This window comes from Pogona vitticeps, chromosome 5 (genome assembly GCF_051106095.1).
Source record: "Pogona vitticeps strain Pit_001003342236 chromosome 5, PviZW2.1, whole genome shotgun sequence".
NCBI lineage: Eukaryota > Metazoa > Chordata > Lepidosauria > Squamata > Agamidae > Pogona > Pogona vitticeps.
In genome coordinates this window covers 134892435-134915950 of record NC_135787.1, presented here as the reverse complement: position 1 = coordinate 134915950, position 23516 = coordinate 134892435, and the positions used below count along the sequence as shown (strand labels likewise).

Sequence of the window (23516 nt, the reverse complement as noted above, 5' to 3'; positions counted from 1 at the left end):
AAGAAAAATATATTTTTACCACCAAGTCTATCTAGTCATGTAGGCTCTCATCTTCCCAAGAAGTCCAATTAAAATAAAATAGCCCTTCAGAAGACTTCATGTAGCTGCCTTCTTTCCAGGAAGTAAAAGAAAAGAGAGGTTTATGAATGTTACTTTCAGTCAATCCTTGTGATTTTTGTCTCAATGCAATTTTAAAAATGCTTTTAAACTGAATGCCAAATAAGATGACTCGATGTAGAGTTAGAGAAATCAAAAAGTAAGAGGAATCATACAAAAGAGCCACATATTTTTAAATAATACCTTTATAGAACAAGTTCAATTTTTAAAAAACTGATAAGAAAAAATTCAAGATTAAATTTATCTAATGTTGGCAATAAACCCTTTAAACCATCAGGCTTAGCTCACTGTTAGTCAGCTTAGATTTTATAACCACAAGGAAGCACAGTGCATGTAACCACAATTTTCACTTTTTAATTTTAGGTGCAAGAACCTCAAAACATGACTGAAAAATAAAAATAAAAGAAAATAGAGGGAGTTACAACTGTAAGAGAAAGGAAATAGCTTATCCTTTTGCAAAGATTGCTTATCTGCTTTGCAATTAGATACAAGCTATTTGAAGCCTTCGTGAATATATAGATACAAGCTATTTGAAGAAATCAGCACATTACAGAAAATGAAGGATATAAAAAGGAAGAAAAATGAAATGTGAAGAGCCAAGATAATTTCTGCACAGAAATATTTCAATCTAAAACAACATTAGAATAAGAACAAGAAGTCAGGTGTCAAGAGAATCCGTCTAGTTCCTTCACACCTTTCAACATAAGCCTACATGAGAGATAGAAAGTTAACAATTTTGGAATGAAAGAGGAACTCTTGCCTGAATCTGCACTGGAATTGTAACAGTATTTTCAACTCTCACTTTGTGAGTGCAAGACAAGCATTCTCCTGTTGACCTTGATAAGACCTATGAAAATGCATTAAAAACCATGAAATGGTGGTAATAAACCACTTAGTTGTCAAGATGTCTTATGATACTTCTTAGCCAAATGTGTACATAATAATATTGGGCTATCACTCCTGATTTCTGAGTAGATTCCAATCCAATTTAATCACTATGGAGGCCCAACTGGCCTGCATTTCACAATCTATAGATGATTTTATCTGAATGTATAATAATCGCTAGGTGCAAATGCCAGGTTTAGGGCCAAAGATGCCTGCAGAACATTACTGCTGATGGGGATGGGTTATGCAATAGAAAGAATAATCACCCCAAAATTCTTCAGGCTGGCATGATTGCAGAAGGCTAAACATTCCTCTCCCCAGCAGGTTCCTGCTTGCATGCCTGGTCTCACACAAGTTGCAAGAACTGTCATACAACAGGGGTCCACTGGATTGGTGGGAAGCTAATGTGACTGTCCTTCTGCTCCAACTAACATGCTAGCCTTAATCTTTAAAATCATTATCTACTGAAGAGAACTACCATTAACAAGGTTTTAACTCCAACATTATTACTGTTAAATTGAAATTCTGAATGAACATTCTGTAACCCACAGTAATTTGACTCAACACAAGAGCTCTTACTGCAAGAAATAGTGAATGTTCAAAGCTGAAACACAGATTACTCAGTAGTTTTAAAAGTGATTGTTATCATAAAGGATTTAGATATGTTCTATTATGTTTATAAACAACCACTCATATTCTTGGCCTTGGTATGCACGCTTTTATCAAGCTTCAATACATGCTAAAAGAAAGATGAAACAACAACAAAAAAGGCTTGGTAATTTAACTTCTGCAGAAAAAGAAACTTTAATTGGGGGGGAATTTTTCCATCAGACTGATGTGCATCCATCTTTCATGTGGAATGTACAGAATGTAATAGGAATAACTATTTCTTTTAAAAAAAGCAAAGAATTTCAGCCAGTACAGGTTAGATGGCTCCAATAACAATGAGCACACAAACCTGTCTCTCAAGTGCACACTCCCATTTAATGGCTTTTATAGAATTCAGATCCAACCCAGGAACAAATTTTAGCTAATATCTATGTTGGCCTTATTTTCTACTGAAGATTTTTTTTTTACTCTTCACAAATGTTACAGCTGCTCTGAATAATGAGCAAAAGGAATACAGCTACAAAAGTAGCTACACTTTTTCAAACAGTAAACTGTGATAAATGAAAAAAGTTACATGTCAGTCATGTTTTCAAGTTCTAAGAGTTTTTACTCCTGATCATCTTTGGTTCATAGCTATGATCTGACGAGTTTGAAGCCTTGTCCTGTGTCCAATACTGTGGGAAGAAACCAACTCATTTTTAATCTTTTCAAACACCGAAAACAAATTTTGCAGACCCAGAAAAGATTAAGACCACAGAACCAATTTGCCAGATGAACTAGTGGGTAAGTGATGCGGGGGAAATATATCATCCAGTGTTTGGCAACATCACTTTCCGTTGGCAAGTGTAAAGTGTAGTCACTCCACCGTTTTGACACTCCATACACAGCTTTCATGTTACGTCCCTTTTCAAACCAGCTGATGCCACTGTCAGGGTTACAGTTGTATTCAACCCATTCTCTGGTAAAATCGCCGAGGTGTGGAGGGTCTGTTTCTTCTACATCGACCACTTTAGCCAATTCTGCTCCTTGAACTGCAATATACTGGTCACTGACTTTCCTCACTTCTTTAACCCAAGGCTGGGAGTTTTCACAATCCAACACTATAATAAGCCGTGAACAAAAAGAACTGTTCTTCTCTCTCCACCAGTCTAGAAGTGTCTCAAGCCGTAACACGTCACCACCTGTGGGAAAGCCAGGAACACTCTCCTTAGAGATAAGCAAGCAGAACATTTTTATTTTAGACCAACCAGTAATCATCTAAACCAGCTGCCATAAAAAAGTTACAATTTTAACTCACGAGATGTAGATATTTGTGGTCCATAATGTTGTCTCATTCAGATCAGTTTCTACAGTGATCTTACAGATCAAAAGAGTGGGATGTTTGCTGCATTGTATATGCAACCATGGCACAGAGACATGATTTACCAGTAAAAATTAAAACAACAACAACCAAACACCTACCATTCAGGAAGTAGAATCTAGGGGCTTCTGCTCCACACAAGGCTCTTCAAATAGACATAGTAAAGGTATTCAAGAACCAATTTAACTGAAAAAAGTTGAAAATCAAGCTCCTCAACCAAGAATTAATGCATTTAGAACAGGCAAGAGATGTAATATTACTAGGATTCCATGTTCTTTCTAGGACTTTTTCATAATAGTCTTAGAAGCTGTAGGCAAGGTAACTAGAGTAGCTATCTAAACCATTAAGTAGCATTTGTGGGAGCAGTTAATTTTTAATTAAAAGACTTCATTGTTCTAAGACTTTCACCAGTTTTTAGGGCGCAAAATAAAAAACAAACAAACAAACACTGAACTAGTCTTCTGGAAAAGTGGTCAAACTAATGCAGGATTTCCTCACTTAAATAGTACATAAGATGCAACTGCAACAACCAGCAAACGACAACAAAAGTGTAGAGATCTGTGTCAGCAATGGAACAATAATTATCCAATTTGTAAAAGGCCAAAGGAACTTCAAATCTCCAGCGGGGGAGATTTATTCATTTAATATTTCCCCTGCCTTTCTCCTTAAAAAGGACCCAAAGATATCTCCAGACTTGACAAAATAGTGGAGAAATGTTTTTCAGAATGGAAATGTTCTGGGAGAGCAGAATCCAAGCATAACAATCACTTCCCAATTCTGAAAAAAAAATGTTCCTAACTTTATTTCTTCCCAGTAGAGTCCAGTTAAAGAAAACAATCTAGTTAAAGAAAAGTACAAAAATGCCATTAAAACAAGCAATCAATCAATCAAACATTTACTGGGAGCAGGATTTTTGTAGAAGATAAGCGTTTGGGCACAATTCATGTTGACAAAGAATCACCAATTCCTTTTTTTCCTATTTCATCTATTCATGTGCTGCAGTTCCAAGAAGGAATATTACATAATACAGGAATAATACATACTATGTATATGCATATTTAGAGATAGCAGTTAAGCAGGCAGTTGCAGTAATATAGACAAAATTTTATTGCCCAAACCTTGTTTCTACATTCAGTCAGTGAACTTAACTTTCCATGTTGTTTTGCTGCTCATGGTTTATGTATGACTACTTAGCAGTTTATTTTACATACCACTGTGAAACTACTAAGCCTCCAACAATGCAGCAACATCATTGAACAATTCCACTACTGTAAACCACACATAACGATGTCATTAAAGCTCACAGATAATACTATCATGCTATGCTAAATAATCCCTCTGAAGAATTATTTGGAATCCTAACTGGATGTTTATATTTTTATTGTTGCAATCTCTTCTTAATTTTTTCACCCATGGAGGAACCCAGATGCAACATCCAGTTCCTCTATATAATAATGCATGGTGTGTGGGAAACAAACAGGATAAACAGGAAATTCTAATTGTATGGCACTTTACAAGAACTGATATCATATGAATTCCATATCATGATGTAATTCATATGTAACTCAAGATGAGAGCTTGTGGATGTTGCTTCAGAGGCACTGACTGTAATAGATGAGAATTCCTGAAGAATCTGAAAGTTGCTGGAAAACAAGAGGTGGAGAAATGTCTCTATGTTCAATTTGTGGAAACTATAGATAAGTCAGCCTGATGTTGATATTGTGCACAATGATCATTATTGATTTATAGCATCTTGAGAATATGAGCCAGTTTTTAATACTAAAACTTTTCCTAAGAATAAATGACTGGCCTTGGAGCTAGGAAGAGTTTGAATCCCCACTGTATCTTCCAGGATAGGGGCCAGCTGAGATCATCCAGAGCGCACATGGCTACATGGTCCCAGAGGGACTAGAAGGAGGAACTGGTAAACCACTTCAGAGCAATTTATATCTAGAACACCTGCAAGTCAGAATCAACTATATATAAGAACACACAAATCCAAGAAAAGATTATCAAAAACAGATTACCTGCAAGTGCCCACTCTCCAGAACTGTGAGAGTGTCCACTGTAATATAACACATAGGTATCATGTCTGGGTCCATCGGGTGTCCGAAGCTCAAGAAAAGATTTCAGCTTGGAATGAAGTGTATCAAAAGATAGTCCACTTGTAGAATAGTCACAGCCATAAGTCTCAATCATATGATATGCAAAAAACCTCTGGATAGCATTAAGCATGCCTGTTGATCTCAAATTAAGCTCTTGTACATGCTCAGGTGGAAGCAAGGTTGGCTGGCCATCAGGACTGAGACGGGAGTAAGATGGGGGGAAAAAGAGATGTTACCATAAAGGAACTTCTGCTATTAATGGTACTTGTTCCTGCTTTATGATACAGTTCATTTATAACATGGAATTAAGTTTTGAGCCTCTTTGCTATTGTGATTACTTATACTTTAAGGTTACAGTGTCTAGTACAGTGGTGCCTTGACTTACGAATGCCCTGACCTATGAACAAACTGATTTACGAACAGCTCCATTCACAAAATTTTGCTTTGACTTGCATACGGAGCTTTGAGATGAATGGAAAAAGGCAAGGAAAATGGCCGGGAATTTAAATATACTAACCGTTGGTGGCAAAGAGGCTGCTTCTTTGTAGTTCTTTCACCCCAACGAAAGAGCTATAAAGAAGCGGCAGTGGCGGTGGGGGGTTTCCCTCGCCAGTCAGCCCGCCAGCCCGGGAGACACCGGGCATCCTTGGGCGGCAGGCGAGCGAGGGCTCGGAGGCAGCCACCGGGGCGGGAAGGGGCAGGCCATCCACCCGGCGCGCGCTCACTCGCCACCCAGCCAGGGAGACACCGGGCGTCCTTGGGCGGCGGGCGAGCGAGGGCTCAGAGGCAGCCGCCCAGGGCGGGCCATCCACCCGGCACGCGCTCACTCGCCAGCCAGCCAGCCCGGGAGACATCGGGCGCCCTTAGGCAGCGGGCGAGCGAGGGCTCAGGAGGAGAGCACCCCCATCCCCGTCGCCACTGCAGATGCCGGGAGGAGAGCAGCCGGGGCTGGCTCTTCCTCCTGGCTCTCCCCCACCCCAATCGCCACCACCACCGGGCTGCAAAGGCAGACCTCCCACCCACCCCTGTGGAGACACACTCCTCAGCCCTGTCTCCGCCGCCGCCGCTGGGAGGAGGGCCGCTGGAACACCCGGGCTTTGCCCTGATTCCCGGCTCTCCCCCAGCCACCCCCTCACCCCCCGCCACTGCCGGAGGAGGGCCGGGAACACCTGCCCCCGCCAGTCAGCTGGGGGAAGGTATGGGGAAAAATCGCAAAGTGATTTTTCCCCATAGAGAATATCGCAATGTGATCGCAAAATCTTCATCGGTATGCGGATTCATCGTTAAACGGGGCGCCCATTAAGTGAGGCACCACTGTATAAAGGAAATGACATGGAAATAATTTTTAATTTTAAGTGTGTAGACATACATATGACCCCTTCCCATTCAGCAGAGAAGTAGCAAAACTTAAAGAACAAAAAAGTAGTTCATGAAGCTTTAGTGAACACATCAGTATTGAGTCACTGAGTGACACACAAGAGGTTGGCACAAAAAATAATATGCAACATCTCTATTAATGGTTGACATGTAAACTATTTATCAGGGTACCTGCAGAAATTGGTAGGAATCACAACTGCATAGCCAACACATGTTCCTCCCAAACAGTTTCCCAGTTCATGAAATAGGCCATGAGCCATCGATTCAAGAGGCAACACAATTAGAAACACACTCATGAAGATTCCATTGGATTTCTATAACAAATAAGATAGAGTTACTGTGTAGCAATTTCTAAATGCATTTTTGAAAAACCAATTCTGATGTAATCAAATTTAATTTCACAACATATTAAAATATGACTTTCAAAATAAAAACCGGATTATACTACACAACTTTGCAAAAACACAGTAATAAATGCAGAAATACTTTGAATATGCCTTACAAAATTGTATGCTAATTCCCTGAAGATACATGCGAAAATGCCCTTTTCTAGATCATTGTCACTACACTACTTTATTTAAGGCAAAATAGTTTTTTAAGTCTTCAAAGAAAACTTATGTTTTGAGGGTTCCTGTGACCTTTCACTGCCCTGCAAGTGCATTTCCCTTCACAGGCTACAAAAGTACAACAATGTATCTCCTTTGGAAATGTCTTGGGTGAGCCTCTTCTATACACACTCAGTTTACAAGAAGGCCACTGTTTTACCCCTTTGAAAGCCCTTTTTGACTGTCTCAGCCCTTTTAGCCTGAATTCCTTTGATTTTTTTTAAAAGGGTGGAACCAATCATTTTCTTTAAAGATAAGCAAGATGGGTTTCAAATTTATTTTGTCTTTTAATCTGGGGATGTTTAAGGTCATTTGTTTCTGCACAAGGACAGGTGAACACTTTAAAAAAGTATATTAACTCAAACACTCTTTGCCCAACCTTCCCCAAATTTGGAACTGAGCAAGAGGAGACTGACTGCCATGTCTGTGCTTAGTGTGGTGCTCATCCAAAGTCCAGTTTCAAAGTTATAATTTTTGTTTGGACTGCCCCATTTTTAGAATTGCCTTGTAGAATGTTGATTTGCTCTGCAAGCACAATAACATCACTGCACTCTCAAGCTGTGATAATTTACTGTTCTTTAATCATAATCTGAAATGATGGCTTCCACCACTACTGATGGTCATAAAATCCTCATACTGTAAACAGTTTGCTATACTGACTGAAGCTCTAACATGATTATTTCCTTAAAAATATAAATACTTAAATATATAGATATTAGACTTTACAAAACAACTAGTATACAAATATTATGATTTATTTTAATATATTTACTTATTTATTAGATTAATTGTATCCTTCTCTTCCAATTTCAAAAAGGAAGCATTTGGAGTAGCTTAATACAGGTGTCTATTTGGGCAAACTAGGAAAAGAGTTACAAAATGGTCCTTGTGTGGACTACTGTGCATTTCCAAATGTGTCACACATTAGCATCTCACCAACAGAGTAGTGATAAACAGACAGAAATAGAACAAATTCTCAATGATTCTTCTTGAATTCTATGGTACACGGAATGGACAAGGAGATCCTTTATTTCCAATCAAACACTGCTCCTATGGAGTGAAACAAACAGCTGCATTTGGAGACTTAAAGCTGACCCATCTGATATCAGCCATTCAGTGCCTATCAACTCCATGAATTTTACACATGTAAGTAATGTATCTTTCCCACTCCCTCACTCATTGCTTGGCTCCCAGTCAGCTGTAGTTGGGATTACATACTGGAAGAATTTACAGATGCAATACAGTACCAGCCTTTTTTCAGGGAGGTAAACATTTTTTCCAGTAACAACAAATATTCTTGCACATTTCAGACTAACAAATTTATTTGTTTGACTTACGCTACACTACAGCAACAAGCTTAGCTTCGAAGTTATTACACAAATGAATGTTTAAAGCACTTATTCCAACCTGAAGTAACATTACACAATGTATTCACTGTTTTCCAATAATCTGGCAAAATTTTGTTGCTTAAATGCCATTATGTGTCAGAAAAAGGCCTCGAAGGAGAGTATCTGGTTGATGGGTTCACTTATACATTTCTGATGTGGTTGTTACATTCCACAAATTAAGAAACAATTCCTCTGTTGCAGTTGCTTCAAACACCAGCAACAGGACACAAAGTAAAAGCATTATAACATACCTGCCAACAGACAGCACCTAAAACTGCTGTTGAAAGAAGACTGAAAAAAACAAGTCGCTCTGAAATTAAACAAAAATGACGCATTCCTTTTGATGCCATAACTCTATCAAGGCTGTTGTTCTCTGTCCTGTGTGTATAATAGATTTTGTGACAGTCATTTATTTTTGTATGAAATCCCCAGAGAGTTATAAGAAAAATTATGTGGCAGACCATCCAGAAAATGCCAAAAATGGAAAAGCCTGGTATCACAAAATACCAGACATCCAAATCACCCAGTTTAAGGGCTGACAGAATGAAAAAAATAAGTTCAACAAGCCCAACAAAAATAACTGAAAATCTTCGGCAAACTCTACCACGATACAAATATGGCTTCCAACGTTCTGTAACTGAAAGTCCACTGAAGTAGATGTCAAGAAGAGGGTTTGTTATTAGACAGCAAAAAAAACATCCCAAGGCAAATGGATTGGTTGGTATTTCTAAAGATGGAAAAAACAATAAAGAGGCAAGGACTCCAAAGATTACCAGATTTGGAATTGCAAGGAAAGACTTCATCCGCAAGTCAATAATCAGCATTGCCAAAGCCAAAACCAGTAAGATAATACTCATGGATTTTTCAACTAGCATAGTTGTGCTGGCAATTGCAAAGCCAACTAGCTCAAGAAACTCAACTGTTGTCAGCAAAGTGGGTTGATGATGAACACAGCCACATATCCTCTGCACAAAAGTGTACAATATTCTTATAATTATCGAGGAAAGAAGCAAGTATTTAGTTGCTTCTTCCTTAATGTCATTTTTAAAAGAATTATTATCAAGAAAACAGAGAAGGCCAAGTAAAAATCCAAACCAAAGATTGGAAAGACTTAAACTTGCTGCTTCCATTGAAAAATAGTAATAAAGTATACTGGCAATTCCAAGAACAAAAAGTCCCAGGATAAAAATAACAAGTATTAATGCATCTGCAGTCTTCTCCCATCTGACATACAGGCCCATACATATTGCAACTAATAAATTAATTCTGGCTAAGTAGCCCATATACCGGACAGAGGAATGCATGTTCACTTCTCGGTTTGCTTCTTCCAGTCTTGTCATTGCTGCATAGAGACAATGGCTAACACAATAACGCAGAGACCTACACATGTAAGCTGACTAATAAAGTCTGCATTCACTTGACAGAAAATAAGTGTTCAAATTTCGTCCAGGATGTGTGGGGCAAAACCAGCCTTTTGTAGTGTTGCTTCATCAACAATTGCCAAAGATGACAGAAATCCTGAAAAAAAAAGCACACGAATTTCAGGTTGTACAGTTAAAATCAAATTTACAAACTTTGAGCTTAATCTAATGTTACTCTGTTGAGACTGGACTTTCTGTTCTGCACTCATCTCCAGTGTATCTACAGGGTTTCTTAGTTCTAATGGGGAACAAAAGCCCATTCACCAGATGCAGCTCACAATATCACAACATAGACATAAGATAAAATTAAATCATAAACAAAATTAAAACATCAAAAAAACATATAGCTGAAGAAGCTACTTGAAGGAGCAGCAAAATATTTCAACCTAACAAGAAAGAAGTCCAGTTGCCATGACTCAACTTCCAGATAACCACACCTGGACGACTGAGAAGCTTCACAGATAAGGAGAGACAATTGTTCCAAAAAGTACAGGAAGCCAGTAATCATAATGACAAAATTAATTCAGGGTAAAGTGGTGGAAGACGTGTGTAAACATCCATGTCTTCAACTTGTTTTCTGAAGCCAAGGAAGGAAGGGCCAGTCATATCTCTACTGGGAGGGAGTTCCACAGTGAGGTGGCCACCAAAGAGAAGACCCAAGTTCCAAGTTATTGATTTCTGGGACTCCCTCAGGGTGGCAACCCATAACATAGAGCCCCACTATTGCAATAGTCTATCCTCAAAATTGAGAGAGCATGAATCAATATTGTTAGCCTAAGCTGGAAAAAGGTGGATCAGGCAATGACTGAGATCTGATTCTCCATTGAGAGGGCTGGGTCCAGAAGCACACCCAGACTGTGAACCTGATCTTTCAGGGGGAGTGTGGCCCCATCTAGACCATGTAAGCAGCCTCCAACCAATCAGGGTTCCCTTCCAACAATAGAATCTCTGTTCTGTCAGGATTCAATTTCAGCCTTAGTCCCCACCCATTGCATAACCATAGCTAGGCAGCACTCCAGCGTCTGCACAGCTTCCATTACTGAAGATGAAAAGGAGAGAGTTGTGTGTTTCATCAGCATATTGATGAAAATGGACACCAAATCTCCAGATAACTTTCCCCAGTAAATATATATATGATATCCTAATTACTGGTATGATAAAATTTTGGGAACAAAATCTTGTTCTAAAAGATACCAATTTGAAAGTGGCATTCACTTTATATCTTGAACCTGGAAAAAAATAAAGTATCAAATCAGGATGAAATTTTAGGGGTAAGGGAGGGAAACTTGTTTGGTGTGGTGAGATGTTTTCCCCTTATTCCCTAGAGAAAGCAATGCCAGATTTGTCAAAGACCTCTGATGTTACTGAGCCCCCAGTTGACTTGGTTTTAGTTATCTTTTTTTGTAAAGGTGTGAAGGAGAGCAGGACACAAGTGTGCCATCCTCATCTGCAGGACCTGAAAAAGAGTTGAAAGAGGGGAACCCAAGAAAAATGACAGGAGAATTGGAGGTGGGGAAAAGGGAGATAGAGGTTTGTCTGATAGAGGAATAGGAAGGAAGAAAAGGGGAGGAGTTATAACTATGTGGGAGGAGGAGATAAAAGTAGGGGGAGAACGACACTTCAGTAGTAGAGTGGCAGGGAAGGAAAGTGGAGGACACAAGGCAAGGAAGGAATCAGAGGGAGCAGAAAAGAAATATGAAAAGGGGCAGGATTTATTAAAGGACTTCCCCAACCTAAAGGTGGGAGGATTACTCCCTGACCCAGAGATCCCGCAAGAAAGTGAGACTATTTACGAGATGCAAGAATGGAAAGTAATAGTGTTTCCGTGCACGCAAGGATGTGGGAAGATGGTGATACACCCCGATTTGGTCTAGAATACTCCACCGAAGGAGGGAGCCTGGGCATGTCACCCCTGTTGTGGGACAGTGTGTACTATGAGGAGTGCTCCAAAATGGTGGATTAAACTAAATCATATACTGTACTTCACCTCTTAGAATGACCTAAAACAGGCCCTAATGTTAAAATGCATACAAAGATGACTCATCTTAACATAGAAGGCACAGCTAAAGGACTTTTTTAAAAAAATCTGTATTTTTGTATTTTCACAGCACACGGATTCACTCACTACTCCCCCTACCCTTCGGGAATTAAAAAAAAAAATCTGGGCTCTGGTCCAAAATTATCAACTGCCGACCACGGAAGCCTCTTAGGGAGCCTTCCTATGGTGGTCTCGTCCTTATTGCTCTTATTACTATCACCACCACCATCAGTCAAGCGTAAACAATTCTGCGGGTTTTGAAAATACAGTACTGTACGTATAGATACTGTATATAGCTGTGAGACATATGATACGCATGTCTGATTGTCTCTCCGGCCGCTGCTCCGGAAAGGCACACAAGTTCTCCCCTCCTGCTTGGGCTGACGGAGCTCTCCTGTCCCTCAGCCAGGAACCAGGAAGAAACCTCTAGTCTAAAAGCCAAAACGCGGAGCAAGGGGGGGGGACAACCTCGTGAGAGCCAATCAGCCGGCTGAGAGGCAAGAAGGACGCGTGAGCTCCAGTCAGCGAGGGAAAATATCGGGGGGCGAGAGATGGAAAAGGAGAAGAGAAGCACCCGCCACTTGTAGCTTGGGCGAAGTAAATACTTCGCGCTTCTGTCAGGAAACCCAAAGCCTCGCGTCCGGTTGAACTCCCAGTTCCTTGCCACCTGTTCTCCGCCCCCTCAGGTCCCTTTTGCCACGGAAGACTACGCCGCTCAGGCTATCACGCCGGCCTACCGCCCCTCTCCTCGGCACTCACCATCCACCGCTTGCTCGGAAAAGTTCCCCTCCCGCCGCCATTTTAGCCCGTCCTCCTCGGGGGTTCCGGTTGGCTACGGGGAGCGAGAAGGCTCAAAGCAGGCCGCGCTCGGCCCCGAGCGGAGGAAAGCGGCCCAGTCCTCGGCGCGGCAGGAGGAGCCCCCCAAGTGAGGGGAGGCTGCCTCAGAAAGAAGGTCTGTTCCTCGGCCTCACTGAACCTGGAGTTAGCGGATGGCTTTTCCGCGGGGGACACAGCGAGACCTACCGTAGGAAAAGCTTGGGTGGTAGATGCTTTTCAATCCCGTTCCTGCTGCGTGGATGCCCACAAGAGGCGTCCCTTGCAATCCCCCGTAAACACCCAGTCAGTACAATCCGGGAGGAGGGCGAGGTCGGGAGAAAGGGCGCGCCAAAAGTTTTGCCTTTGAAATCCTTTCTCTACCCACGGCCAGAAGTCCCCCGGCCAGGCTAGCTGAGGGATTCTGGGAGTTGTGGGCGAGAGGGTAACTTTTCCAGGCTCGTGTGGGCAGCGTTTAGAAGAAGCGGGAGTTCTCTTTTCTTTTGTTCCTTAAGCGAGTCACGAAGCTGATGCCAGTTCGCTTGCCATCTCCCTCCTCCGCAAAACCCTCCAGCGCGGCTCACCCTTTATCTGTGGCATGACTCTGCCCAAGCCTTTCGCTTTGGTGGAAGAGCAAACGGGGTCTCACCCCTGCTCCGAATTTGTTTGGACGTCCCGCACCCGCATCATCCCTAAGCAACGTAGGCGGTGGCGTGCCGTCAGGGAGGGCTAGCGGTTGTATCCCGCTGCCCGACCCCCCCCCCCCGCGCCCAATGTGGTCTCACCTGGAAAAGGCGACAGCTGTTCATTGCAAAGTGTGCAACTCCACAACAGGTGCAGGCATGCACAGGACGGGACAAATGACCACTCCCATCACAGCACACTTTCACATGTTGCATACTTGCCTCAAGGTAAGCTCAAGGGCCAGATCTAGAGCTGACTGAGCATTTGCAAGAAGTCCAAGAGGAAAAGCGGGCTGGGCGCAGTAGGGCTAGCATGCCCTCTACGGAGTATTTTCTTATATAATTGCCATTTACTTTTTTGGGTGTGGATGCAACTCTCCCCTCATGTCTCCTTCCCTCTCTAGTGTAGCGCCTACACCTCCCCCATGCCCCTTTAACAACCGAGATTTTTACTTCATTTATATCCCATTTTAAATACAAGCTCCTACTACACACCAGCCATTCCCTACAATATTAATATATTTTCACAATATGGCTAGCTTTTCAAATGTTCTGTAATGTAGTTATTTTAGTCTTTTTCATTGTGATTAACGTCTCTATAATCACATTTATCATGTATAAAATCTGATAAAAGTGCAACCGTAAAATACTGTGGTTTGTGTGAAAAAATCCTCTACTGTATACACTCCTTTGAAACAAAATAATCATTGCAGTTGTGTTTCCTGGATATCTAAAGCAAACTGGATGAAACAGTACACACCAACAACACTTGAAAAGCTGTTTATACTTTTTAATGTGCTCTCCCACAGAACTTAATGAACCCAAAACAAATGCAGAATTTGGTTGTAGTCTTTGTTTCTTGCATAGATCTGGATCGTTTACTTATCAATAAACTTAAAATCTTGAGTAGTCTCCCAGATCTATACAACCCTCTTGAGAGCTACATTTCTAAAAAGATGGTTTATCCAATGAACTGTAGCCAAGAGTTCCTTTAAAAATCATCATAAAATGGAGGGGGCACTGAAAGAGGTACAGTATCTACATTAGGCCACTGCCATTCCCCCTTCACTGTTCCTCTAATGAAAGACCCATAACACTTTTACCAAGTTTAGCCAATTTCTACCAATCAGTTTAAGCTATTTCATCTACATACACCATGACCCAAAATCCAGCATGTGAATGAATAAGAAAACAATGACATTAACATACACAGTATAACAAAAATGTGTCTGCTAAAGAATCTTAAAGAATTTTGCTAATATTAAACAGCACATACACGTTTCGGAGAAGTAACCAGTATTTTGTAATGAAAGGATAGCACCCAACATGTTCATTTTAACAACTGCAATAATACTAAAAAGGAACTAGTAAACCTTTAAAAGTCTGGCTATGTATATTTAGCAACATCTATTTGTCTGATCAACAGCTTGCTTTGTTCAAGGGCTACAAAAGCCTGTGGGTTGCTGTGATATGTCAATATCTGTCACCCTACAAGATTGGCCTATATCATCCACTGTCATATGTAGAACTCATCCACTTCAACCTTTAGTTGTGGGCCTGGCAAGTGGGTGGCTACATCCAGCCTACGCTTTACTTAGTTCATACTATATCCATTAATTTCACTTACATGACAGCTAGCTAGAACAAAACCTTAAAACATTTGGTATACAACTTCTGAAGAACCGCATCTGTTACACCAGTGGTTCCCAACCTTGGGTAACCCGGATGTTCCTGGACTATAATTCCCAGGAATGCTAGCCAGCACAACTGGCAGTGAAGGCTTCAGGGAACTGCAGTCCAAGAACACCTGGGTTATCCAAGGTTGGGAACCACTGTGTTAAACTAAGAAAGATGATAGAATGAAGTATTGGAATCTCAATGCTGGTGCAAAAGGAAAGAGGTCACTTAGGCTGTTCTCAGCACCAGTACTCATTCCAGCTGTTGCCCTCAATTGCAGACATAAACTCTGAGTACAGAAACACTATACAAAGAGATCTGGGGAGGGGGAGGAGCAGTGTCAGCAAGAATACCTGTTTTCTGCCCTTGCCACCTGTCACAGGGCCCCTATGTCTATCACTGCTTGGACAGGAGATCATACCAGCTTGTCTTTACTTGCTACTGGATTTACTGCTGTGGTAGATTTACAGCAGGATCAGCAGCACAAGAACCTGACAGCCTCTAGGGCTTTGTTTTATGTCAGTCTTTAATATAGTTATTGCCACTACCCACATTTAGTCAGTGAGCTTGTCAAAACTCTGGCCATAGTATGCATTTATGCCAACATAACTCCACTGTCCTGAATTTTAATTCGCTAAAACATCACCATAGGCATTTGCTGTTATGCAATTTGGCGTGCCCATGGGCACACTAATAGAAGTGTGGATTCTCTTATATGGAAGGGCTTAGAGAGCTTTCAAGTTGCCTCCTGAAATGACAGTTACCTGTGCAATACTTGGCTAATGTTACCACCCCCACTTTTGAAACTATCAAACTATTATGTCTTTTTTGGCCTTTACATTCCAGCATGTACCAGCCCAAACCCACAGACAAACAATTAAAACTGCTTTGAAGCCGATGCTTAGTGAAATGATTTTTAACTACAGGAGTGCAGAAACTGTGATGCAAATAAGTTGGTATTCATGTCACTATTAAAATAAACTGTACAGGCTTTTGAAGACAATAGACCAAAACCAATCTAGTCCTAACTCAGTCAGACTCACTGAAATTAATGGGATGTTATTTATGCTTCCTGAAATCAGGAAATTCCACTGATTTCAATAGGTCTGCTATAGCTGGGACTAGTACAGGATTTAGCCTAATATGTACTTTTAAGCTTACTATCAAATAAAGAAAATTCTTTCTGAATATCTTTAAAACTTTCATTATGCAGGTGAGCATTCCAGGCCACTAGCCAGTCTCTGAAACATTCAAGTATTTCCTATTACAGTATTTTCACTCACATGTGATGGGAAACCTTACAAAAATGTTAATAAAAGTTTGCAGGGCTGGGATGATCAAACCTTTAGTACTTTCATGAAATCTGAGACATGGAAGTGACCATTTATTACTTAAGTTCTCTACCGCAAAATACTTTGTGAAAACAGGGTAAAAAACTGTCATTTAAACAATGTTAATATAATAATAAAAGAGACAATAATATTCTAACTCTGAAGGGATGGAAAAGACTGCTTACGCCTATATATGTTATGTATTATCCAAGACAATGACTTTCTGCAGAATAATCCAACTGTTTAACTAAAGACAACTTCAGTGAACCCACTTTGCAGATATTCTCACTTCACTAGATCAGGACCAATTCAAGCAAAATTCCATCCCTATGCCATTTTTTTGTTCAAATCAAAAGGTAATAAAGCTGTCCAAACATCTTTCCTAAACATTTAATTTCCATTGATTAGGGTACCTTTTTTTTGCTCAAACTTCTGAGAACGTCCAGCATGAAATTCAACCAATAAAGATATAAAAATACTGAATCAAGACACATCAGCACATATTTCAGAATCACAGTTCACAGCACTGGGGGACGGGTACCTTTCTGAAGTATTTTACTGATACAAATATTAGAGTAAACTCTGTTTATGCTATGACTTAAGCCATTCTGCATAAGACATACTTCAACTTTTCTGTACAAGAATAAATTTTAAAATTCCTAAGTAGAAAAAAATAGGGACAGTTCTCAAAATCCTTTGCACTTCTTTTTGCAAATGCTTTATGCACAGAGATGATGTCAGTTTAGGAAAATTAGTTTTACAGTAGTTTGGACTTAAAGTATTACATTAACTGAGAAGCAATATAGGATCTTCTAGCTCATAAATCGGGATAGAGCTGGCCTGGCTTTCTCCTGAGTCTGAGTCATAGGGAGCATCTGGAAGCTCCATGAAGCTGTACGCCAGTTGTTCATCTTCGGCATCTGATCGGATATAGCAGAAATTATTAGAAAACTCATCTTCTTCTATATTGTTGAAATCCTGGGGGATGTACAGCATTCCTGGATAGTTCCTGCTTACCAAATCACTTGTCGTTTTAAGTGAGATCTTCCTAAATGCCATCAGGTGCATATGAGAAAACTTTGAATACTTGAAACGTTTAAAACCCAGTGATTCTATAGCAATTTTCCAGCTTTTCATCATCATAGCATGGCGATTCTGATGGGAAGAATCAGGAGTGATAATAAGCAACAATCCGTTTAATACTAGAAGTTCATGAGCCTTTTTGCAACATATCCACCGTTGATAGGGTGAAGGGAAGTAAGAAAGGAGGAGGGAGAAGACCACAACATGGAATAATTCTCCAGGCAGGGAATCAATTGGATTTTTTAGCTGTTTCAGAAAAGCATCAATGGCATCTTGTGCTAGTTGAAGAGGCTGCTGAATTTGAAGGTTTAAGAAATCACATTTGTAGACACTCTGGAGGAAGAAACACAGATGGAATTACATATGCTCAGAATATAATGGTGATCACATTACAACCTGTTATTTAAAGTAAGGGTGAAATCCGATTACAGACATCATATTTAATAAAGAAACATATTTGCAATAAATTAACCAATTAAACACACTTTCCTTGAAGTGTGAAAACATTGACCTAAGAAAGTTAAAGTAATACTGCAAAATGTCTGGCAAAAAACTCAATCTGTTCATACATCTGGGCAAATTAGGGATTACTCAAACCCTGCTATGACATCCAAATCAAATTTAGAAGCATATATGTGTAAAAATAAACAGCACCTTAGTAGATCTCACCAAAGCTATGGCAAAACTGCTATAATCTCTAAAGCACAGTAATATTAATTTCATTACGAGTTTTACATTTTTTGATATATTATTCCATTGTTCTGGAAAAACTGAATGCTGAAAAGAACACTGGTAGAAGCCAATGAGTACTAGTTGATATGTTATGATTTATTTATGTGATCATACTATTTCATACCTCAACAGCAGGGACAATATCAATGCCAACAGTCAAAAATTCTTCAAACTTCAAAAATGGGTTAAAACAGCTGCCAACATCAAGTAGTCTAATTTTTCCTGAAGGGTGCAGTGATCTAAATAGAAAGGAATTAAATATATAAAGCCACCTTTTGAGAAGCAAACAAGTTTCTTATAACCAGCAATTCTGCCTGAAATAGGAAGGCCAGGATATTTAGTTGGATCTGTGGTTCTTTGAGTGGTCATTTATGAATTCAGACAAAAGAGTTTTGCACTTGCACTAAGCAATCTATGGAAAGTTCCAGAGCTATCTCCAAATCTTTCTCCCTCTGTATAGACTGCACATACTCAGCCTTCTCTCATGAGACCCATTCTTTCTGTCATAACGAACAGACATTTAAAGGTGGGCCAGGAGTGTGTGAATTCAAAGATGCCTACTCGAAGAACTACAATTACAGTTAACCTGTCTTCTTTCGTTGTGGTCTCTATGATTCACACAAATGGGTGACAAGCAAGCTCACTTATTGGATGGAGATGTCATGCCAAAATGGAAGGACTGAACTGCCAGTTGAAGCATCCTTCTGTGATTGCAAGTTAATTTTGTAGTGTTCCACAGAAGTCAGTGGTTGTGATCATGTTGCAGCTCTGCAGTTGATACCTCTCATAAATGCTGCTGCTGATGGCACCACTCTGGTAGAATGAGCTTTAACAAGATAAGGTATTGATGTTTTAAAGCTAATTTTATTGTAGTAGCAACCCACTTAAGAGAGACATTGGGAAGACCCTGGTAGGCCTTTTCTAAATCCTTGGTAATAAACAAAAAGTTTAGAGGTTTCCCTGAAGTCTTTTGTTCATGACAAATAAAACACTAAAGCCCTCTTAACATCCAAGGTATATAGTGTCTTTCCTAAAGGAGACTGGAGGTTGCATAAGAAGGCCCAAGTCAAGAGTTGTGAAATATCAGGATAAAGAATAACTTTGTATTGAACTGAAGATAAGTCATAAAGCATAAAGGCAACAACCAGGATATAGGAGGAGTCTTTACATTAGGGTACGTTTTGGTTAACCTGCTCAATAATTTTTAGAGGATTGCTGAACAAGCTCAAAAATGGATGATTTTCAGGTTTGTGCGCCAAATAAACTGTCAATGGTGACACTGCTTCAAATGTAGTAGAAACTAAAGGGTAGCTATGATTCTGGAATACTACATGAATTGATCTGCAAATGCATAAACTATTTCCATTTGTACTCATACTAACGTTCATGGAAGGCAGCTATTTTCTGCTGCTCTATCTCTGGATGTTGAATTGTCTCATCCTGAGACATTAATATTTTTGGATATAATGGCAGTCTCAGTCTACCTTGTGTCGTTAGAAGTAATGTAGTGAACTGTGACTGAAGTGGCCAATATGGTAGATCATAAGATCATAACTGAGTGTCTTGTCTGATTTTTACTGTAGTTTGATGAATTAAAGAAAATGATGGGACTATATACATTAGACATCCGTTCCAAACAAATGTGAAAGTGTCTCCGTTTGCTCATCCAAGAGCAATACAGCTTGCATTTGCAGTTGCTGTGAGATGCAAACATGTTTACCTGGGCACTTCCCATCTGTTAGTTATCAAACTGAAAAATTGAGGAGAGTTTCCACTCACGTTGCTGTATTAAAGTTCTGCCTGTCGATTTTTGCCTCCAGTCATATGGAGATAAATAGTGATAAGGCATAAAATAAGTCTCTACTTCACATCAAGAATCTCTTGATGGTGACTGTGAACACCTGTAGCCATGGTAATGTGGAGAACAATGCTCTGATGTTGATTGAGACAGAGACCTTGATCTCAAATGCTTCCTTTGAACAAGTGACTTAGGACAAGAGCAATAATTCTCTCAACTAGAAAAGTTATTGGAGATGGTAGATTAGGTGATGACATGGGAAGACTGAATAGGATTTCTGGCTTCACTACATGAGATTAAACCAACATTCTCTTTATGTGACTCAGATATTAGATGGTTGGGTTTAACAGGAACCATAACTGATTGCACTTCTGTCATTTTATGAGGCTTGTCCTTGTTTTTAATTTTTGTCAGTGCCCATAGTATGAGCGGTGGTGCTTCTTCTTTTGTCCGTAACAAGTCATTTGATAATGGTATAATTTTCAACATCAACAGCCCAGTATCGTTAGTTAACATAGATGCTGATGTTACTGGGGGCAGTTTCCTGACCCAGAGTCCATGGTACTTCATTTTGTTTTAACTGTTTTTGAACAAGTCTGTCTGTGCCTTTCTATAAGAGCAAGGAATTTTCCCATGAACAAGTACTTCAAATGAGACTGATGATTCTTCAATGTCACTTCTGTGACATTGCAAATCAAATAATTTTTGGTCAAATGCCCTTTCTGTAAGCAGCAAAGACATTGATTATAGCCATGAACCTGAGATACTTTTGCTCAAAAGGCAGAAAAAAAAATTCATTTAAAGCCACTTAGCCCATAAAATAAGCAGGAAACAGCACTGGGGAGTCTACTGAAAGGGAGGGTGAGGGAAGAAGGTGAAAAGATACTATTTATTTCCTCTTTCAAAAAAAGAATAAGGAAAAAGGTGAATGAAAGTATTAAGGAAGCTATTTACAATATCCTCTTGAGATCCACAGTGCACCTTAGATGTTGCTGCCACAGTGGACTAAAAAAAGGGATAGAGGACTGAGCATCCATGGTATATACAGAAAGGCTTGGAAGCTGACAGCTTTAGAACCTTCCATTGACAGATGCAAAATCGATTTGTGTGAATCATAATGACCACAACAAAGACTATACCATACCTGCAGTTTCACAGCAAATCAATGCTGATGTCCCACATCCAAATAGTCTGAAACAGAAGCTGCAGTTTTTCCAAAGAAGTCTAGTCTAACCCTTTTCATCTATATGCCCCAACCCACCTCATCCCTGATCCTCCAAGCCCTATCTGTTTTTCCTCTTCAAACTGTATTAGCTAGTGCTGAGCCACTGGGGAAAGAAACAAGGGAGGTTCTTTCCTCTCCCTTTTTTATAATACTTGTTTGCAGGCCAATTTGGTGTGTCTTTTATGAGCAGCATATAAATATTTGTTTAAAAGAAAACAAATAGAAACTCACAAATCTTGGGAACATAGGTTTCCCAAGTCTGATGAGCAATGCTTGCATCTCTTCATAACACAATAAATTCTTCTCTGTCTATTACGCTTATCAGGAAAATTGTAATTAACCTGTGTAGGGCCAAGTGTCTTGTGTTTACTGATTTTATGTATCAGAAGAATTCCAGTGGTTTTAAATTTTTTTAAAAAAAAAACACCCCACTAGTTTATTCCCATTGTTCATCACATTAAAAATTAAAAACATGGATGTTTATTCAGGCCTTCCCTCCAGTCAATGTTTGATTCTTTCTTTTCATTCTTTCTTCATTTACTATTTACTCTAATTTTGTTTTGTAAATTGTCATTGGAAGATGTATATAATATTTTTGTGTTATTTTTATTACTTGTCTACATTATTTGGAAGCCGCCTAGAGTGGTCGTATAGACCAGATGGGCGGGATACAAATCAAATAAAATAAAAAATAAATAAATATTATGTTTTACACTTCCTAAATGATAATTTAGAAATACAATATTCTAGTAACACATCACATGGCTAAGAGATATCCTTGTAATTTAAGTTTTGTATTACTTTACCTGTCAAACTAGACAACTGTGGAAGTACTTCATCTTCTAATATTAGACCTATATTATCTGGGAAAGTGCTACCTAAATGTTTATGCTTGGTCTTAGCTTAAATATCATAGTAGTTCAACTATATCATCACCTCACAGATGCTTTCAAGAAGAGTGTTATCTCACTATTATAGAAACTGAGACAGCTCCTGCTTGGGCCTTTCTAGTGAGCTGACACTTATGCTGATTCTTAACAGTTTTATTTTCTGAATCCTGACAAGTTTTGAACAAAGAGTGGCACACATGATTACATTATAATAGTATTTATACTCAAAGCAAGAAAATGCATGGCATTTTTCAAGTTAGAAAAATTCAGTTATTTATTAAAACATATTATTTTTTTTCATCTATATTGCTGTTTCTTCTGTACGTGTTATTAATGGGAAAGTGAGGTGACACGCTTGCATTCTACACCGAATTTCAGTAAGACTTCAAAATGCTTAAATGAACTCCCTCCCTACAACCATACCTGCAACCATCATCTAATCTCTAATGAGACACTTACTCATCTGTTATAGAACTGTGGTTTGGATTTTCTGAAGAATCTTCTGTTTTTGAAATTGGATGAACACTTGTGGTTGGGACACTTTTGGCTGTAAGAACTGCTCTCTTCTCATCTTTTTCCAGAGCTTTCCGCTTTCCACCATTTTGAAAATATTCCCGTGACACACTTTGAAAAAACAAAGCAAAACAACTCAGAATTATAGCTGTCATACTTTTATTTTATAAGGCAATTTAGTACTCATATATTTTGGAACAAAATGTAATTATTCCATGTCTAGATATATCATTTGAAGAAATTAATTTTCATCATATCAACTATAAATTAAGATGTGGTTTTACATTAAATGTTGATTAAAATCATACAAAGTGATATTGTGGAACTATTTATCAAGTAATTTAAAGTTCATTCATTACACTATACAATCAGCTACTCTACATGGAATACTATTCAACATCACTCATCTCTTCCTCCCTACTTTCCGTTTCTTTTACTCTTCCTCATCCTGCATTTTGGGCAATGTTTTTACTGGAATTTGCAATTTACATCTCTAATGAATATAAAGTTGCTGATTCTTAAACTCAGGTGTGCTAATTGGTTTGGCACAGGTGAAACACTCCTACATGTAAGAACTGCGTAGAGTCCATAAATACTTATATTAGAGCATTACAGGCAACATCTTTTCTACAAAGAAGAATGAGTTGTTTGTGTAACTAGAGCAAACTAAGATTCCTTTTAATCTTCACATGTCTAGCAATGCATACTTTTAATTAATACTCCAGTTTGGTGTCAGTCATGTGGCCTGGAAATGACAACTACCACCAAAGAGATTCAACAGATGTAGGTTTCCTCTTGTATGCTTCTAACTACTACACATTTTGTTCACTTGTTACTCAGATACAAGAGAGTGTTAGAGTTACAAA

General features: G+C 39.3%; 2 protein-coding genes across 18 annotated transcripts in view; both read right to left on the bottom strand.

The window, feature by feature from the left end:
• Window positions 1–286: 286 nt before the first annotated feature.
• On the bottom strand, window positions 287–13624 carry TMEM168 (transmembrane protein 168). Of its 12 annotated transcripts, none has more exons than XM_073000512.2 (6): window positions 13504–13624; window positions 9831–9964; window positions 8698–8824; window positions 6625–6767; window positions 4999–5273; window positions 287–2792 (listed from the first exon to the last, which is right to left on the bottom strand). In XM_073000512.2, exons 2-6 carry the CDS (start codon window positions 9857–9859, stop codon window positions 2245–2247), a joined length of 1122 nt encoding a protein of 373 aa, XP_072856613.1. In that variant the 5' UTR covers window positions 9860–9964; window positions 13504–13624; the 3' UTR covers window positions 287–2244. The 12 variants fall into 12 exon arrangements, with proteins under 12 accessions (XP_072856613.1, XP_078232953.1, XP_072856612.1 ...); XM_078376827.1 differs by lacking the exon at window positions 13504–13624 and adding an exon at window positions 12929–13455 and having other exon boundaries at window positions 9734–9964; XM_073000511.2 differs by lacking the exon at window positions 13504–13624 and adding an exon at window positions 12929–13455.
• Window positions 13625–14176: 552 nt separating this feature from the next.
• The window catches only part of SAMTOR (S-adenosylmethionine sensor upstream of mTORC1), a 29084-nt gene continuing 19744 nt past the window's right edge, over window positions 14177–23516 (bottom strand). For all 6 annotated transcript variants that reach the window (XM_020810446.3, XM_020810444.3, XM_020810442.3 and 3 more), the window contains 3 exons: window positions 22597–22761; window positions 18349–18463; window positions 14177–17825 (listed from right to left, as the gene is read on the bottom strand). In XM_020810446.3, the coding sequence (XP_020666105.1) occupies window positions 17196–17825; window positions 18349–18463; window positions 22597–22761 (910 nt within the window). In that variant the 3' untranslated portion in view covers window positions 14177–17195. The remainder of the gene's footprint in view (window positions 17826–18348; window positions 18464–22596; window positions 22762–23516) is intronic.

Bases quoted from the DNA above. Each gene is read 5' to 3' on its own strand.
- TMEM168 (XM_020810452.3), bottom strand. From the start codon at position 9,834: ATGTGTAGGTCTCTGCGTTATTGTGTTAGCCATTGTCTCTATGCAGCA. The intron at 6,768-8,697 runs GTATGTTATAAT...TATTTGTTATAG, and splicing joins TAGGTGCTGTCTGTTGGCAG to AAATCCAATGGAATCTTCAT. The intron at 2,793-4,998 runs GTAATCTGTTTT...GCTTTCCCACAG, and splicing joins TGGAGAGTGGGCACTTGCAG to GTGGTGACGTGTTACGGCTT.